This window comes from Cololabis saira, chromosome 18, assembly GCF_033807715.1.
Source record: "Cololabis saira isolate AMF1-May2022 chromosome 18, fColSai1.1, whole genome shotgun sequence".
NCBI lineage: Eukaryota > Metazoa > Chordata > Actinopteri > Beloniformes > Belonidae > Cololabis > Cololabis saira.
The window spans coordinates 17203437-17223386 of record NC_084604.1 but is presented as its reverse complement, the minus strand read 5'-3'; the positions used below and the strand labels follow the sequence as shown (position 1 = coordinate 17223386).

The window sequence follows — 19950 nt, the reverse complement described above, 5'->3', positions numbered from 1 at the left end:
TCATGCTGTCAGACAGACGTTCTCACGTTTGACTCTGGAACAGGTTGGTATACGGAGGAGTTTGTGGTTGACGCACCCACTGCTGGACCTCTTTTCCACCAAACCGGTTCCAGGGCTGGTTCTGGGCCAGTGCTGAGTTTGGAACCGGTTCAAGAACTGGCTCCGGGCCAGAAAAAACGGTTCCAATATAGCACCAATTTTTTGCTGGGCTAGAGGAAAGAACCACTTACAGTATGTAAGTGGAGGGGGCTGAGCTGTTAAGACCAACCGCAATAGCAAGACTGGGAGACGAAGACATTTTCAAATAAGAATGAATCTGGATACAGCAAAGCATCATGGGTCTGAGGAGGAGACAACCTGTCTTTTAAAGATGTGGACCACGGAGGTGCTACGTGGACCAAGTCTTATTAGAGCAAATACGTTGTTGTTGCTTCAATTTTCGCGCCAATGCAAATGCAGCGACGTAACTGACGTTTGCAGTGACGTAATGACGTGGCTCCCCTTAGCACCCGAGCCATGGAAAAGCAAACCGGTTCTCAGTTGGTTCACAAGTTGAACGAGTTGTTAACCAGCACCAGCACTGGCCCAGAACCAGCCCTGGAACCGGTTTGGTGGAAAAGGGGCATCAGTGGAAGCTTACTATAGTGCCTCACCGGAAGTTCCCCAAGGTAACCAAGGCGTTGGTCCAAACCAAGCCTGGGTCATCATCCTGCCACCACCATCCTTGACATTTGGTACGAGGTCTTTGTACTTCCGGAAGACATTGCTCCAGAGGTCTTGTGGTTTGTTCATGCAGATTTGCAAACCAAAGCCCTGCTGCCTTGTTCTTTTTAGAGAGAAGAGGCTTTCTCCTAAAAACCCTTTCAAACCAACCATACTTGTGCAGTCTCTTTCTAGTTGTACTGTCATGAATTTTAATATTAAAAATGCAACGTGAAGCCTTTGAAGTCTGAGATGTAGGTCACAGTTTTTTGGATTTTCTCTTCTTTTGTAATTTCTTTCAGCATTTGCAGAGCCTAACCTTGAGACAAACCTTCTGGGATGTACAATCCTGAGATAAGACATTGTCTTGAATTTTTTATGCTTGTGAATAATATTTTTCACTTTAGGATGGATTCAACATTTTCTGGAAATTGTCAAATAACTGCCTAGATTGACGGGCAGCAACAACTGCTCTTTTTGTGTTTCAGATCAGAAAACTACAAAAACTCTTAATTCCTAGGGAAACAGTAAACATCTACTTTGTTTCTGCCTTTTTAGCTCAGTTCTTCCTAAATTAATGATGAAATAGTTTTATTTTATCATTCATCTCAGGGGGTATTATCTAATTTTAAGACCTGGGAAGTATGTTTTTCATAATTTTGTCCTAAAATGAACAAAAGGGGTCCTTTTTTTCTCTTTGCGTGACTGAAACAGATCAGAAGTGTTGCCACTCGGGAGTTTAGATAAACTAAAGTATTTCATTGCTCGTATTTAAGTATTAGCTATTACACAACAGCACTGCAATGAAAAACATCCACTCAGGCTCTTTTGTATAAGTTTGCAAGCTCTGTGAAGAAGAGCCTGGTCACAATAATTCATGGCTTCAGACCAGAGTTTTTAAATGGGTCAAAGCGTAAATACGTTAATGAATTACTAATTGGACTCTGCTGCCGGTCCTAGCTGTCTGCACCTAGTTTCCTTTCGTCTGCATCCACGGGATGCCCCTTGTTCTGTTTCCTCATCAGGTCCGGGGAATTTTCTCATCGTGCATTTCCAGTCTTTTACATATGCTCAGATTAAGCGTGTATTTATAGGTACCGGTAAATCCATCAGCCAACACCTATTTTGTGCTTGATTTTGCAGAGAGATTCGGAACACGAAAAGTCTGAAGTATGTGGATCCAGAAGCCTTTAAACATCTCCCGAACCTCAAGTACCTGTAAGTTCCCGTCAGAATATGCTCTGTTCTCAACTTCACATGTGTAATCTGATAACTGTCTGTTCGTGTGGGCAGCTGAGCTTTGCATCTGTCAACTTTGCATCATATGCAAAATGAATGAATCCACTGAGATGTTAACTTGTGAGCTGCCATTTGGAAGCTTTGAGTTGTGTTTCCAGTTGTCAACATTTTGTGTTTTTCAGAACCCTATTTGGACAACAAGCGGGTGTTAGCGAGTGGAAATTGAAGCCCAGCTGGCTTTGTTCAGACTGCCTGCCAAAACCCCATTTTTATCTTATCCAGATCTAGATACATTTGTTGACAGTCTAAACAGCCAAAAACCACAGTGAAATCAGATTTTCTTGTCTAGACCATTTGTTCAGATAGGACTTCAAATATTTTGCATTGCTCAGTCGAACAACTATCCGCACGAGACTGATGGCAATGACTTTGTTTGGTCTGTTTTACCTGTGGTTTTAATTTGGTGGACTTAACAACAAGAACAAGCTGTGCACACGTTCTGAAATAAAACCATTATGTATCCTCCTCCATCCCTGAAGCTCTCTTATTAACTTCCTCGGCTCCACATTTACAACAGCAGCAAAGCCATTTCATCACTCTCCAGTTTGGTCCCCGGCACACCGAGTTCCAGGTTTTCAGAATGGTAGTCTATTAGAACCATCACTAGTGGCGGTATCTGTCGGATTTCACTTTAAAGGCAGGGTATGCAATTCTAGCGACAGTATTTGAAACAAAACACCATCATGTGGTGTCATCCAGAAATTGTTAACCACAGATTTAAGGCATTTCCTCAAAGCTGGTGACTGTGTTCATTCTTTAGTTATAAATTCACCACATTATGAAATTAAAGCTGCAGTTGGTAAATTTATTTTTATCATATTTGCTGAAATTACCCAAAGTAGGTCATTTGAAAATTAATCTGCTCTTTTGGCACCACCTGCAGCACACAATGCAGTTTACAAGTGTGCACGCCTCCCGTTGCAGATCCTCCCATCAGAACCAGAGGACGGGTTTACACAATGTCAATCACAGTCCAGACCTGCCACTTCCAAACTTTCTAGCCATTTATACCCCTTTTCCACCAAACCGGTTCCAGGGCCGGTTCTGGGTCAGTGCTGCATTTGGAACCAGGCTTTCTGTTTCCACTGACAAAGAACTGGCTCCGGGCCAGAAAAACTGGTTCCAAGGTAGCACCAACTCTTTGCTGGACAAGAGGAAAGAACCGCTTACATAGGCAGAAGGGGCGGAGTTATTAAGACCAACGGCAATAGCAGACATTTTCAAATAAGTGACGAATTACTATACAGCAAAGCAGCAGTGGTCTGAGGAGGAGACAACTTGGCCCGGTTTCCCAGATCAGTTAAGTAGCTCTTAACAGCGAAAGACTTCTTTCACAGGCTCCTTAAGATGGTTTGAAAGAAGTCTTTCGCTGTTAAGAACTACTTAACTGATCTGGGAAACCGGGCCCTTGTCTTTTAGAGATGTGGTCCACGAGGTGCTACGTGCACCAAGTCCATATTAGACCAAATACGTTGTTGCTTCAATTCTCGCGCCAATGTAAACGCAGCGACGTAACTGGCGTTTACAGGTAATGACGTGGCTCCCCTTAGCATCCGAGCTATGGAAAAGCAAACCGGTTCTCAGTTGGTTCACAAGTTGAATGAGTTGTGAACCAGCACCAGCACCTGCCCAGAACCAGCACTGGAACCGGTTTGGTGGAAAGGTTTCTGCCATTTATAACTAGTAAAAATGAAATGTTACCGTTTCCTCGTCAAAATAAAAAGATAATTGTGTGTTTTCACAGTTTTGGTAGACATTTCCAGGTCATGCACCCAACTAGTTATGAACAAAAAGTACGTTTTTAAATATTTTTAACTGTAAAACTATTAACTATTGGGAAAACATTAGCGGGAGCCTCAGGTTCACAAATCCATTCTTATTAATTTTGAATGATCTTGTCTTACAATAATGCTGACCCTTTTATAAAAAAAATAGGCTTTCCTTGGATCCAATAGAAGTTTTTCTTGGTAAAATCCATCTTGTTTTAAACTGTAGACTAAAAACATTAACTTTATCTTCACCAAGATCAAATATCGTTGCTTTCACGGCCCTCTGTGGCATCAAAATATGCCTTCCCACAATTCCCAGCGCGGGGAAGCCTTTTGGCAACAGGGCATGGCCAAGCCTTGTTTGAATGTGGTCCTTGTCATCTCTGCTTAATGACCCTTGTTAACATGGTTATTTCTCACCTTATGTCATTCAGGGGTATTTTCAACACTGGCCTGACTTTCTTTCCAGCTCTGAGCAACGTCCACTCTAACGACATGAACTTCATACTGTAAGTTGTTCTGTACATGTTTAAACACCATCACTTACAACCAACCAGCTTCTTTTTTAGGGAGCAATAAATAATAATAATAATAATAAACAAGTCAATGAACGTGACAAGTTGCTATATATACAGGACTGTCTCAGAAAATTAGAATATTGTGATAAAGTCCTTTATTTTCTGTAATGCAAAAATGTCATACATTCTGGATTCATTACAAATCAACTGAAATATTGCAAGCCTTTTATTATTTTAATATTGCTGATTATGGTTTACAGTTTAAGAAAACTCAAATATCCTATCTCAAAAAATTAGAATATTCTGGGAATCTTAATCTTAAACTGTAAGCCATAATCAGCAATATTAAAATAATAAAAGGCTTGCAATAATTCAGCTGATTTGTAATGAATCCAGAATGTATGACATTTTTGTTTTTTTAATTGCATTACAGAAAATAAAGAACTTTATCACGATATTCTAATTTTCTGAGACAGTCCTGTGTATATATATTTATACCACAGCCTGTGTGAATACTCGATTCTGATTGGCTGGCAGGTGTAGGTTATAAGTGATAACCTACACCTGGAAAACAAGTTCGGTCAAATTGCCTGATAACTTTAATATCATTGCGCTGGTGGTAACCACAGCAACAGAGAAGAAGAGCTGGCTACCGCAGGACGGCGACATGAGTGATTTAGTAATTTATTTTATTTTATTTGGTGAATTTAACAATTTTGATGACTGGGATGCAGAAGAGGAGAGAAAAGAAAATAGCCGAGCGGAGCTGAGCGGAATAGAATATCCCCCGTTACTAAGGAAACTGAGTTATGGCTTGTTAAAAATCTTTGTAACTTACCAGGTTCCAACTGCTGCAGACGAGAGAAATTAAATAGTTTGCTCAGCCGCTCAGCTGTGGCTTGTTATAAAACAAATGATTTCAACTGAAAACACATTAAAGCATGAATAACTTATTTAATATTTATGTTTTTTGGTAAGTGACCGTGGTATAAGCGGGATAATGCCCTTCGAGGTGTCCATTATCAGAAATATATGGACACGGAGGCAAACCAGTTAACGCCCCCGCGTTGTCCATATGATAATGTACACCTCGTTGGGCATTATCCCTTACATATATGTCTTTTCATTTGTTTTTCTTTAATTCCCTTGGTTATCTTTTGAGAGACTCTTTGACGATTAACAACGATTATGAGCCTTTTTTGAGCTGTTGATAGATACAATGCTGCCACACGTCCTCTTAGATATATTTTGCCTACATCTCGATGTCCATCTGAAAAAAACTACAACCGCAGTCATAGTTCCTGTTTTAGCAACCACTTATTCACCTCCTTAGCTTGGCAAATCAAATTTTCTTATTAAGTTGTCATACTTCAGAATATAATTCTCCCCGTGCTTCTTTCCACTAAAAGGCATATATTTACAACACCACTTAATTTCCTCTCTTGTCTCTTGTATCATCCTTTGCAGGGAAATTGTTGATCATCCCTACATTACTGAGATCCCGCCAAACTCCTTTCGTGGCATCACAAGCGAAGTGCTTACAGTGTGAGTTATATGTGCAGAAGCAGCAGCAACCACACGTAGATGCATAAACGCATAAAAGTTCAAAGAACAAAAACTAAATCCCAACTGTAATACAGATACATGTAAGCTGATATGCAGGAAAGATGTTGAGAAGATAAATACCACTGTAACATTTCTTTGTAGCGTTGATCCTCTTCCCTACAAATCCTAAAATAGTATACAAAAAAACATGACCTCATTTTAAAACCATGTCCTCAGACTGACCACATTTGAATCCTACAAGGAAAGTAAAAACAATTAGATGGTCTGTCAGTCACATGGAGTAATTTGCATGGTTTGCATGTGGTCAGATTTGGGAGTGAAGCAAGTGAGGTGAAATGTTGGGTCTGGTGTGAAAGCCTCAAAAATTACACATTAGGACAAAATCTGTCTGTAAAGCAGAGGAAAAGACAAAATATCAGCACATTTGGAGGTTTGTCTATTTCATCTATTACTTGAAGTTACAATATAAAAGTCTTGTGTCGTTCCCAGGATGCTGTATGGAAATGGCTTCAGAGAAATACAACACCACGCCTTTAACGGGACCAAGTTAGATCAAGTGTAAGTATTTCCACCACGTGAACTGAGAGAATCTGTTCTCAATTCATTTGAATACTTGTGAATTAGACTTAATGAAGATAAGCATCAGCAACCCATCACTGCCAAGTTACCTGAATTAACATAGCAACTTCCTGTTTCCACTGGTCCAGAGTCGGCCCATGTAAATGACGGATCCTGACCCCTGGTGTTCAGCATCAGGAAGTACAGCTCGTTTTGGCTTTATACTCACGCCAATTGTGCTAATGTTTGCGGTTAACTCATAAAGATGGAAAGACAGAACTTATTTTTTTAATTTCCTCCAATTTTTTCAAGGTTTTTACTTTTCACTTCAACCTAACTCTATTTATAACACAGCTGAAATACAATAACCCATTAAAACACATCACATAAGTAACTGTTATAAGTGCTTTAGCAAGAGCGTGACATGGTCCTTTCTCATTCCAATTAATGTGTAGCGTGTTTATTTTGTACTTAATTAAACTGTAGACATGTTTCAATACATGTGAGCCTGCTAGCTGAGTTGTGATGTCATCAAGGACACCGTAGTCACCGTAGTCAGACGGACGTCAGTCCTTGTGTCTTACAAAGTACTGCCAAGTATTAACTACCCAAGTACACAAGTCTAACATTTAAACTGTTGGAACTGAGAAACAGAGAGACTTTCAAACACAGGAGAACATCAGCTAAAAGAAAACAAGAAAACAAGATCAAACCCAAGAATAGACCACTAAACTTGTAAACAGTTAGTTTTTTTATCTTGAAAGTTAGCGTAAAGCTAATATGAGGCTATGGATGGCCTTTAGATTTATATTTGTCATGAACAAACATAAGAGCTGTAGGAATTGTTTACCCAGCTCCCGGCAAAATGAAAATAAGAGTAACCTTATTCACAAGGTGTCAAGTCAAACTTCAGTCGCCATCGGCGCTGAATAACGAGACCAGAAGGATATTCTCATTTACAAGATGATTGTTTAGCTTTCAACGCCCGTGCTGTAATTTTGTTTGATTACATCAGTTGCTACGACACCGACACTCTCCAGCTTCAAGACTATCCATCTCCTCCCAAATGAGGTTACTGGGGTATACCATTTCAGGACAGCTGGGATATGAATTTACTCACCCAAAAATCACTAAAAACAGCAAAAGAGTTAAAAGCTGGTTCTCTATGGGCCGTCTCATATGTACTCAGAAATGCTTAAGCCCAGCTCTCGATTAGTGAAATGGATTTCTCATGGGAAAATATTTCAAACAGTGAAAAACAGGAAGTCTGCTTTGAGAGTTTCCCGATAACATACGCTGGATAACACTGACTTGTAAGAATCAGTTTCATGCTTATTTATTAATCATATACCCATTCGTGTAAATTATGACTCAGTCAAAATTCCTTATTTTCATCGCAATATGTTTTCTTCCCTTCTTTTCACCCTCCGGCCCAGAAACCTGCATATTCAGGATATGAAGTATTAATGATGTAAATTTAAGACCCCTCTCTTCTTTTACAACACCTACACTTATCCCAGGTCTTTATAAGAGCCCAATTAAACCTTTGGTCTGTAACTATAAAGTCTTACCACATGGGTGTTTTTGTTGGCGCCGGATCTCCTCCAAGAAGAGAGCTGATCCAGCAAAGCCTGACCAAGACAAACACACTCCTCATAGGTCTATTATCCTTATTAGATTTAGGGGATTTGGGGAGATGTGTATGAGGATGCAGTGTTTAAGGAGCACAGCCCCATATGTTATACTGTCTAATATGAATTAGCAACATTCGGTAAGCGAGACCTTTTTTTTTGCCATGTTTCACCCTGAAGTTAGAAAAAATAGACACAGGAGTGGGCAGTGATGAGGTATGAGAAAATATTATGACATTCCTCGCCTCTGTCAGTCTTACTGAAATGTGAAGGGTATTTTTTTCTTTCTCTGAAGAAGCTGATATTTGTGCTTTTCTGTCCAGTGACCTCCACAGGAATAAATATTTGACCAAGATGGATGACAAGGCTTTTGCTGGAATCATCAGTGGCCCCATGCGTCTGTAAGTCTCTGACCAGTTTAAGCCACATGCGACATTCATATACAGCTGCTCTAGGAAATATGTTATGATGACAACTCAAAAGATTTCATCTTCTCTTATTCCAAGTATAAATAGAGTAATCAGCTTAATCTTACTGGAATCCTTTTACAATTTTCCATCAAACTGAAATGTTGCAAAAGCATCTTTCAGTCTTGGTTTGAGGACAAAAGCTTAATAAAAGTTACACGCAATGAAAACAGCAGTAAATTGATAAATATTTTGTACAGAAATCACATGACTTATAAATACACATGGAGCTGTTAGCAGAACTCTTTGGGGGTCTGCTGGAATCTGTCCCAGCTTTCTTGCAACAGCGCAAGGATGTTCACACTTCCCATTATGCTATCTGTCAGCAGGCTTCTCTGATTCACTCATGTTTTATTTCAGGCAAAGTTTCACTGCTCCTCCCTGTCATCTCACTTCTTCTGCAACTCTGGATGGAGCATTAGCGCCAAGTTACAAACATAAACCAACCTTTAGAAAGGAACCCATACCAGAAGTACATGCTCTAAGCTTGCTAGAGATTACGTTGACTAGTTAGTATTAAATTAGTATTTTTAACAGGATTTCTATATATGAACTGCATATGTAGGCTATATACAGGACCTACATCTTTACTTGTTTATTGTTTTCTGTGTCACTCTGCAGTTACACTCCCAAACACTTGGTGGCGGTACAGGTTATTTTGTGCAGTACTGTAGCTGGCAATGCAGAGCTTCCCTTTTTCTGACTTTCCTCACCCCTTCACCTCAGGCTCCTGCTCTAAAATGACACATGGCCCATATACATGAGTTGGAGCTTATACATTTCAATTTTTTACTGACTTTGTAGGAATCTTTCCTTTCATCTCGCATGAAAACAAAAAAAAGCTGTAGAAGGAGTCTTACATAATGGTTAGGCACTACTTTGTGTCAATAGGTAACTTTACATCAGAATCTACAAAGATGACATGTGGAGTTCCCCACAGTTCTATCCTAGGACTACTCATATTTAACATCTACATGCTTGCCCTAGCTCAGACAATAATAAAAACAAGATCAGTTACCATAACAACACAGATGACACAGGTTATAATGAGCCCATACAAGCATTGACTAAATGTATATAACCAATCAATGAGTGGATGTGCCATCATTTTCTTCTTCAGTTGAACAAAACAGTGAAGTAGTTGTTTTTGGACCAAAAGAAAAGCGTTCAAAAGGCAGTACACAGCTTCAGTTATTACAGCTACAAACCACTGATAAGGCCTTAAATCTGGGTCGTAGTCATGGACTCAGAACTAAACCTTCAGAGATTTACAAAGACAAATACAAAGTCAGCCCTCTATCACCTGAAAAGCATCTTCAGGATCAAAGGACTAATGTCTCAGCAGGATCTTGAAAAACGTATCCGTGCATTTATCTTCAGTTGAATTGATTACTGCAACAGTGTCTTCACAGGTTTGCTTAGAAAGCAAATCAGACAGCTACAGCTGATTCTATAGCCTGAGTTCTCACTAGAACTGAGAAAGTGGACCACATCACTCCAGTTCTGAGGTCCTTACACTTGCTCCCTGTATCTCTGACAATAGATTTTAAATCCTTCTGTTATAAATCTCTGAATGTTTTAGGACCGGAATACATCAGAGAGTTGTTGTTACCATATCAAGCATCCAGACCTCTCAGGTCTTCTGGTTTAGGTCTGCTCTGTGTCCCCACAATCAAACCAAGCATGCAGCTTCTATGCTTCCAAGATCTTGAATAAACTTCCAGAAAACTGCAGGAATGCTGAAACCGTCAGTTCCTTTAAATCAAGGTTAAAAACTCATTTGTTTACAGCCGCCTTTGACTGAATTATTTTAACTATTCTGAATTTGACTTTCAACAATGTTACCTTCAGTACTAAACTGAAACTCTTTTTTTTGGTGACGTTTACAAGGTATACATTAACACATCCTAGGGTTCATTATAGACCAGCCCTGGTTGCTCTCCTTTAAAAAAGTTGTGCTGCATTAACCAAAAAACTAGCGAGGCTTCTCCTTCAGTAATTCCTAATGCAGCACCACCACAGGTGAGGAGGGAAACATGTTCTTCGAAAACTTTGTTTGACAAAGTGCAGTGAAAGCAAAGTCAGAAAGGCTTAAATTTGCAACCCCAATCGTACCAAGTCCACCACACTATCAAGTGTTTAAACGACCTTAGTTGCCATCAGTAGCCTGGTTTCGTTTGGCACCTCATTCATGCACGCCTCGAAAAAATACACAGCACATACATGAGATATTCAAAGGGTTAATGTAGGTCAGTGTAGCAGTTAACCACAAGTGACTATAGGCGTGGTGCTCCACTGACGTTACTAATTTGCTGTGTTGTGTTGAGTGGGTATAATTAAACCTACAAGGTCAAAAAATGTCGTCAGGGACTTAGACAATACTGATGGTGTTTCGTGTAATCAGTTTCCCAAATCTGAAAAATGACAGAAACTTTGAACTTGATGAAGTTGATTTAGTGAACCATCATACCACCTCTTAAAGGGGACATATTATGGCATTTAATGTATATTTTAAACAGGCCTTGAATGTCTTAAAAACAATCTAAAGCTTGTTTTTTCTACATAAATCAGAAATTTAGCCTGTGGGCCGTGTCTATAGTTTTACCGCTTCTAACCCTTTTTTCTGTGCTCCATTCTAAGGGAAGGGGGGGGTATGATAATGAGGCTCTGTGCTGATTGGCTCCCTGAATGACGTGTAGCAGGGGAGGAGAATAAACCTCGCTCCGCCAGAGCAGCCCGAGCCTGTAAATAAATCACAACACTTAATTTTCACAAATGGCAATTGTTATTGTTAAAAAAATTAAATATGAGTTGTATATTAATAACATTTATGCACTATTTCAGCCGGATCTGCCCGGCGGATGCTGAACGCTGGCCCCGCAACCCCACGGCGGGCGCCCGCCGTGGGGTTGCGGGGCGCATCGCCCGTTACCGGGGATCAAACCGACAGATTTCTCTGAAAATCTCGGAGGGTGAAGCTGGTCCAGCCTGGGACGTACCCCAGAAATCCCTGCTCCCAAAGTGGCTGGGAACCTGGACAATTTAGTCGGACAGACCCTGCTTTGGGAACCAGGAAGTAGGCTGGAGCAGCGCGCATCACTGCGGCTTTAACCGGGGAATCTGACCGGTTCCGACCGGCTGGGACCGCAGGAACCCGCCTGGACTGGTAGCAGGGACTCCCGGGGACTGACCAGCGGAATTTCAGCCGGATCTGCCAGGCGGATTCTGCGCGACGGGCGCCGGAACCCCACGGCGGGCGCACAGATCGGCTCCGGGGCGCATCCTCTGCGCATCGCCCGTTACCGGTGATCAAACCGACGGATTTGGCTGAAAATCTCGGAGGGGGTGAAGCTGATCCGACCTGGGACGGACCCCCGAGGACCCAGCTCCCAAACCGCCCGGGAACCTGGATGATTTAACCCGGATCCGCTCCGCCGCGGCGCCGCGTCCGACTGGCTCAAGGAAGGACCGCTCCAGCCGGCGGAGAGAGCTGGTTGTGGGCGTGGTTTCAGCAGCGGAGGCCGAACCTCTGCGCCTAGGGTGACGTCATCCTAGGCGCCGATTTTAATCGGCTCAAAAAAAATCACGTGACACTGGGGGATTCTGTCCGGCGGGGGTCAGACACCTTGCAGAAATTCATGGTATTTTGTCTCCCCTGTGCTGGCAGGGTGAGGGGAGACCACTTTATATATGTTAAAACAAGAAAAAACGTGTTTTTCATAATAGGTCCCCTTTAAGGCTTAAAACCTGATTTATGCTTCTCCATCAACTCGACCCAAAGCGAATGCCATCGTCTCTGCACCATCTTTTACCTTCAAAGTTCTGCGTTGATGTCTATACTTGAGTTTTGGAAGCCTCTTTCATAAAATCATGTGAAACTCAACAGTTAAGTTATAGCTGCTGGTATCTCTTTTCTACAAGACTGTATGTTGTTGGAGTTGGAGCTGATCAATGTGGAATAGAAAGGGTTATATTTCACACATTGCATGAGGTGCTCTTGCATTTTTGACACTGGGACTCTAGGACACCATTCTGTCCCCATCGGCATCACATGTACCTCCCATCAAGAACTACACAACACTAGCTATGTTTAGCTGGTTCATGATATGAATACTTGGTGAACGATTGGTCAAACTACAAGTATATCCCAAGTCATACAGTTTCCCTCTACAGAGGACATACATATTCAGTTCAGGAGCAGGGCTGCTATGACTAAGGTCGACCATCTCTTGGCTTACCATGCTGTGCATTTTCCTGAAAAACAAATCTTGTTGTGGTTTGCAACAGACAATTAATGACGAGAAGAGCTGATTAAGAAAGAAATTGGCTTAATTTTGCTTTTAGCCTGCTCAGAAATGGCCAAATCCCTCCAGATCCTGGTTGATCACCTGGTTTTTATGCAACTTGTTGTTGGAGACAGAAATTGCTTACACAGGAAGTGGTTTTATCAACTACTTTGCATATATCCTGTGCATTACACTGCCAACAACTGCCAGCTTTCAGCATCTGCTAATCAACTTACTGGGTTCACACCTGGATAGGAACTGACCTCAGTGGACATGAATCCCTTGATGGAGCCACATTTGACATTACTGAATACGAGCTACTGTTGCTTAGCTACATGTAATATGGTAAGGACATCTTGCTGTTGCCACTTTTCTCTAATGCAGCTGATCAACTTTTGCTGGGCTGCTGGAGTTCCAAGCTCTGCATGTCCACTGGGAAATGCCTCTCCTATCATACGACGTTCAGGGTATCTAGGTGGAAAGCTGGGTGGATTCTGATATATTCCTTCTCACCATAGCCTATTTAGGAAGCCTGGGCACTTGTTATTATCCCCTGTAATTTACCAAGGTAATCCTCAGTAAATTGCGAGGTAATCCTCAGCGTAAGCTGTTTCTTGTTTTTAAGTTTTTATCAAGCTAAGTTTGCTGGATGCTATTCTTAGCATCATATTTGTAATCCTAATCACAGACCTAATCACAGAAGAATTTCAGCCTCTCAGCAAGACAACCAATTGGATTCCCAACTTATAATGTAATTTGTCTAATAAAAAGAATGTTTTTTTTTAATTTACCACATTTTTTCTTTTTGCATTTCTCAAAGATACCACATGAATCCAATGGGCAATTTAGGGAGATATCTCAAAAATTAATTGCACTGGTCTAGTAATTATTCGCACTGTGTCATGTTACTGTATACTTCAATAAAGTCCTCATTCATGCAGTGCAGACGAGATGATCCATGTCTGCAAGACAGGATAGAGTAAAGATCATTCCCCCCACAGCTGTGATGCCGTGACCAGGAAATCTGATAGGCATTGTGTGTAAGCATATGATGGAGGACCTTCAGACTTTTCCCTGATACTGTTTGTGGCCTTTTTCTTTTTTTAAATTTTCCATATTAAAAGTATACTTCATGGCAGCAGGCTTTACCACGGCTATCTGGTTCCTTTTCCACTCTGAACTAGCGGCTGCGTGTCTGGTAAGGTAGATGGAGTTTGTGTGCAGGTCCTCTTCCTGTGTTGGGCTGAGGAACATGTCCTGAGTGAGGTCACCTCCATGAGGTCATGAGCTAAACATCTGGAAATGACAAAATCAGACTTAACACTCACAGGGTCTGTGCTGCCTTACACAATGAGCCCCACGAGAGGAAAAAATAGCAGAGGACAGAGAAGTGGAGAAAGCAAGGGACTCTAAAAAAGGACAAGCTCTTAGCAAACGTGGAACTGACTAACATTTTATTAACTTAATCACTGACTTGAAGCAAGATGGGATAGGAAATTATAAAAAGCAACAGATAACATGGACTGCGTATTGTACCTGGAAGGGGAGTTACTAGTATCACTTAGTGTGTTTGTGTAATTCTCAACCCACTGAATATCTTTATCCCAATAAGGTTGGCTTTGGTATTACAGTCAAAGTAATACCATATGTAATTATTTAAAGATGAAGGACTGAGGAGTTCACGCAAGGAAACAGATGGAGGGTGTTGTTTAATCCGTCTAAGAGACTCTCGTGCTCGTCATGTCTAGCTCTCCCATATTTGTAATAGTTTGTTTTCTCTAAAGTCCAGGCTTGACCTGTGTAATATCGTGACTCGAGTGTTTTTGTCCATCTTACCAGATGTAGGTATTATGCTTATTATTAAATGAGCATGCAAGCACAATGTTATGAGATTTCAGTATGTAGAAAACTGCCAATCATGAGCCGTTTCAAGGATGTAGCTTGATTTGTGACCTCTGCAGTCTGATCAGTTAGTTAACTGATTACATCTAATAAAAAACAAATAAACAACTACCAGCACTTCGTGTTTGTTGGACCAGCAGGGTGTTTATATGTATTGTTGCATTGTAGACTCTGTTTTTCTGTTTGTCTTTCTCTTTTGAATGTCATGAGCTGTTTGGCAACTAATTTTCCCCAGAGGGGACAATAATGGTTTCAATCAATCAAACCTCATATGAAAAACAAATGACTTCAAATGAGCTCCATGTATGCTAAGACAGGTACAGTATTGGACCAGCTCATGTGCTTGAATTTCAAGTACACAGTTCAGTGTATCCTTAGCAATAAATGTTTTGATGTAAAGTTCTGTCGGAAAGCCAAACATTTTTTTTGCAATGTTAGATTTCTGAACTCTATTAAGGTTTCTTCTCCCTAAGGGGCATTACACAAACATTGGCTCATCTATGACAACAACATATATGCGTAAGATGCATGGTGTTCATAGGCCAGAATGATGGGTCTAATGGGTCTTCGTTTTCTGTCAACCTTTGGGAATTTTTCAAATTTCGATGCTATGATGAACTTCTACAACATTGTCTTCACCAATGTTGTAAACAATCTGGAAAAACAACCTCTACTCGTTGCTTACTTCAGGCCATGTCAACTAGCTGTTTCACTTAAAATTGGAGTAGTTCACTAAGTAAAACCATAATTTCCTTCACCGATTTTATTGTATGTTTGTGTCTTGCAGAGATGTGTCTCAGACAGGAATCACCTCCCTTCCCGCCAAAGGTATGGATTCTCTGCGGGAGCTGAGGGCACGCAGTGCTTGGGCTCTCAAGAAGCTACCACCCATCAAGACCTTCAAACACCTCACCATCGCCAATCTCACCTACCCCAGCCACTGCTGTGGCTTCAAAAACCTCAAAAAGAAACGGGGGTGCGCTTTTCACCTTTTTATTGATTTTCTAGTTGGTGATTGTACCCACAAAAGCCCCAAAGCTCAGTGGAGTGGATGCATCACTTGAAGTGTACTTGAATGACCCACCAGAGCGAGCGGGGGCAGCTACACTCGTGTATGTGTGGATCTTGGCAGGGATTGAATCAACTATGTTCTTACAGAGTTGACTTAATTAGTGTCACTCACCACTATTATTGTAGGAGAAAGGTAGGGCCACATCAGTAATGACTCTCAAAACTGGAATCCCGTCCCTTCAACATGGCATATTAATGGTTTGTTTGTACTCTACATTTATCACTTAATGGACTCAATCTTAAGTACCTGTCTACTTGTGTTTTTCAGATTTCTAGAGTACATCATCTGTAACCTGACTGCTTTCTACGACCAGCATCACAAGCGATCCGTGGGGCCCCTTCACATCCCTTCCCTTCAAGAGGACAGTGTTGTGGAGACGCCGCCGGACCAGGAGCTGAGCGACGGAGGCCACCGAGAGTCCCAGCAGGACTGGTGGAGGGGAGACTTCCATGGCAGCCTCCACTACCACACCTACTTTGGGGGGCAGCCGGATGAGGAAGTGGGCTTTGGAGAGACCCTAAAGAACCCACAGGAGGACAACAGCCAAGATTTTGACAGTCGTTATGACTACGTGGTGTGCGAGGAGGGAGAGGAGGTGGCGTGCGCACCAGTGCCTGATGAGTTCAATCCTTGCGAGGATATAATGGGCTTCGGATTCCTCCGGGTCTCGGTGTGGTTTGTGAGTCTGCTGGCCGTTCTGGGAAATGTGGTGGTGCTCCTGGTGTTGCTAACAAGCCACTACAAGCTCTCCGTCTCCCGCTTCCTAATGTGCCACTTGGCCTTCGCAGACCTGTGCATGGGGATTTACCTCTTGCTCATCGCCTCGGTAGACCTCCATACCCGGTCGGAGTATTTCAACCACGCCATAAATTGGCAGACAGGCCCCGGTTGTGGACTTGCAGGTTTCTTTACAGTCTTCTCCAGCGAGCTGTCTGTCTACACGCTGACGGTGATCACTCTTGAGAGGTGGTATGCCATCACCTTCGCCATGAGGCTGGACCGCAAGCTGCGTCTGCACCATGCAGCGGCTGTGATGTTGGGCGGCTGGATCTTCTGCCTCCTCCTGGCCTTGCTCCCGTTGGTCGGGGTGAGCAGTTACCAGAAGGTCAGCATTTGTCTCCCGATGGACACACAGTCCACAATGGCTCAAGTCTATATCTTGTCAGTGTTGGTTCTGAACATCTTGGCCTTTTTTGTTATCTGTGCATGCTACATTAAGATCTACTGTGCAGTACATAACCCTCACTACCACTCTGGATCTAAGGACACCAACATTGCCAAGCGCATGGCGGTCCTCATCTTCACTGACTTCTTGTGTATGGCTCCTATTTCCTTCTATGCCATGTCAGCTGTGCTCGACCGGCCCCTTATCACCGTATCCAACTCTAAGATATTATTGGTCCTTTTTTACCCCCTCAACTCCTGTGCTAACCCTTTTCTCTACGCCATCTTCACAAAGGCCTTCAGGGGAGATGTGTTCATCCTCCTCAGTAAGGTGGGCTTATGTCAGCAGCAAGCTCAGCTCTTCAGGGGTCAAACAGTCTCATCAAAAGGCAGCAGTGGGACTTCTCAGATCCGTAGGAACAAGGCCAGGAAAGCAGGAGGCATAGGCCAGGAAGAAGTACCCATCCACTTGAAGAGGTGCTCCAAACATACCTACCATCAAGCAATCAGCCCGCAGATAAGCCCTGTGGAGAGCCACAGCATGGACACGTGAGCTGAACGCCAGCTTGAAGTAGTAAAGTGTGACAGCTTTGGGTCAGAGAGCAGACACCTTCAAGTGTTCGTGGACAGATGTGTTTGGAAATTTAACAGAAAGCTCCAGTATTTTGTATCCGCTTCAGTTTTCAGACCAAGTTCAGCTGTTTTCATAATTTTGGCTGTGATGATTTTACGGTTCCAGTTGCTGGAAAATATCAAGTGTCACTGAAATATGAGCCTGGCTTCATCTCACTTGCAGTCCTTTGTTTTCTGACGGAGTAGTTAGAATGGTAGAGGTTACTTTCAGGTAGAAATAACAGCAACAATTACAATTCAAAACACATGTAACAGTGAACAAAATATATTTTTTCAGTATCTATATTATACGCCGAGTGTTAATCAGAGATACAAGGGAATTCAACAACATTTCATAAACTCTTCCATTTGGTATGATAACTTTTTACAGGTATTTATCTGATTAGAGGGAGCCTCAGACTGCAGGAATCTTTGCATATTTGTTCCCATTGAAGCGACCATGGGACCCAGGGTTTGTTGAGCTGATATGCAATAGAGAAATTATTGTTTTACTCATTTTTACCATCCACTGGCTGGCCAGTTTTTCACTTCGGCCTTCCCATCTGTGGTGCGGGCGTAACCAGAGAGTCCATGGAGGTTTGTTGTCCTTCAACCTTCAAAAAGCCCCAAGAAGTGTTTGGTCCAAATACTACTTAATGTGTTGTAGAACGGCCTGCTGGCTCGGTGCCGTTCCAACAGTGGAAACTTTTTACAGTTTATGACAATACTAAAACTCATGCATTTTTTTGTGTGATATATTAAAGGCACTCTATGTAGTAATGCCACTTTTGACCACGTGGAGGCGGCATATCACAAGAATGTTCACGTGTCAGTCCCTGGAGGAAGACCCAATGGGGCGCATCTCTCATGGCACAAAGTAGAATTACTGGATGTGCTGGGCTGTCCCCACTCATTAGCAGGATTGTCAGTGGCTCCCACGTCAACATACGCCTCATGTGGTCAGAAGTGGTATTGCTACATATATTCTTTAATACCTCTGCCTCATCGTGTAAATATATGATTGTGAATGGAAACCTGGAAAAAAAACATGTTGGAATATTTCTGCATTTCTTTACATGTCTTTAAAGTACAACCAGACTGTTGTTTTTTTTTCAAAGCGTATACCTGCATCAAATGGATGTATCATTTATACTTAGAGTAATAAAATATTTGTCTACTTTTGCTTTTCACGATTTTCTTACCAGATATGTGGTAAATATCTACACATTGATGCAGAAAAAGGGCCCAAGTAGTGATACTCTCATCATTTAGGAACAAGTTATCTAATTACAAAAGCAAAAACAAGACCTGTTTTCATTATTAGCACGTTTCTACAAATTACAGACGGGTATGAAAATCACAAATCCCTTCTGTTAAAGCAGCGTCTCTCCTCTGGAATGTCAGGGTTGTTTTTCTAATACGATCCTGATATTTTTCCATCCTTCTGAGGAAACTAGTGACTTATACAATCACAGGAGGTAGCTTCGCCTTTGCTGGGAGAACTTAAAGAAAATACAGCTGAGGCACGTGCGAGCAGCACTGCTGAAACGTGTGATATTGAACCAGTAAGTGTTAATGTGTAAGTGGGTTTTTTTCCTTTTTAAAGAGATCAGTATTGTAGTCTATGGTGTCAAATGGCTAGCTGTCACCTTAACCACTTATTATTTAATGTAAACTTGTCTAACGAATAACATAACTTGTGTTGTTAAATAGTACAAACGGGCTGCTGGATCGGCCTGCAAGAATCCAGCAGCGACGCTTAACTAGGCAGCAGGAGGAGCTACCTATAGCTCTGGTCAACGGCAGTTATCCGGGACTAACTGGGGGATGGCTTTAGCTCAGCGGCCACTAGCTCTTGCAGCTAGCCAGACTGGCCGGGTCCTCCGGTCAAGCCACCGTTACACCTCGACCGTTTCAGGACCCTTCCAAGTTGATTAACCAGATTGCTAGAAATCAGCTGTGCTCCACCAGGTTTGTAGGCAACCAAGCGGTCGTGAGGACCAGCGGGGGGGGGGGGCTTGTTGCAGTTCCTCGACTGTCCACCAGAGGATGGCTGCAAAAGCAAGTCAATCTCCATGTTAAAAGGCTGTTAATCATCCAAATCCGTTAAACATTTCCAGAAATATTGCCTTGCACAAACCCTAGGGAGGTGCCTAGCACACATATGGAAGAGGTCAGATGCCTTCATGATAACACTTTTGATCTCATCTTTATTTTGATAAGTTTATTCAAATACCTTGTCATTTTTAACCAAGGATATCATTAACAGGCCGTGTTAGGAAGGGGATAAAGTTGAAGAAAATAGTTGTGTGGTCTTTCAGACTCGGCTCACAGTCTAAAATCTGAACAGACATGATTTTCTGTCTATCACGTCCATCTCCTCCACTCTCCTGTTATCAGAATC

General features: G+C 42.1%; 1 protein-coding gene across 1 annotated transcript in view; it reads left to right on the top strand.

The window, feature by feature from the left end:
- The window catches only part of tshr (thyroid stimulating hormone receptor), a 41457-nt gene extending 22758 nt beyond the window's left edge, over positions 1-18699 (top strand). The window contains exons 5-11 of the mRNA XM_061707473.1: positions 1846-1920; positions 4205-4279; positions 5756-5833; positions 6344-6412; positions 8367-8444; positions 15486-15674; positions 16038-18699. Of these exons, the coding sequence (XP_061563457.1) occupies positions 1846-1920; positions 4205-4279; positions 5756-5833; positions 6344-6412; positions 8367-8444; positions 15486-15674; positions 16038-17487 (2014 nt within the window). The 3' untranslated portion in view covers positions 17488-18699. The remainder of the gene's footprint in view (positions 1-1845; positions 1921-4204; positions 4280-5755; positions 5834-6343; positions 6413-8366; positions 8445-15485; positions 15675-16037) is intronic.
- The last annotated feature ends 1251 nt before the right edge of the window (positions 18700-19950 follow it).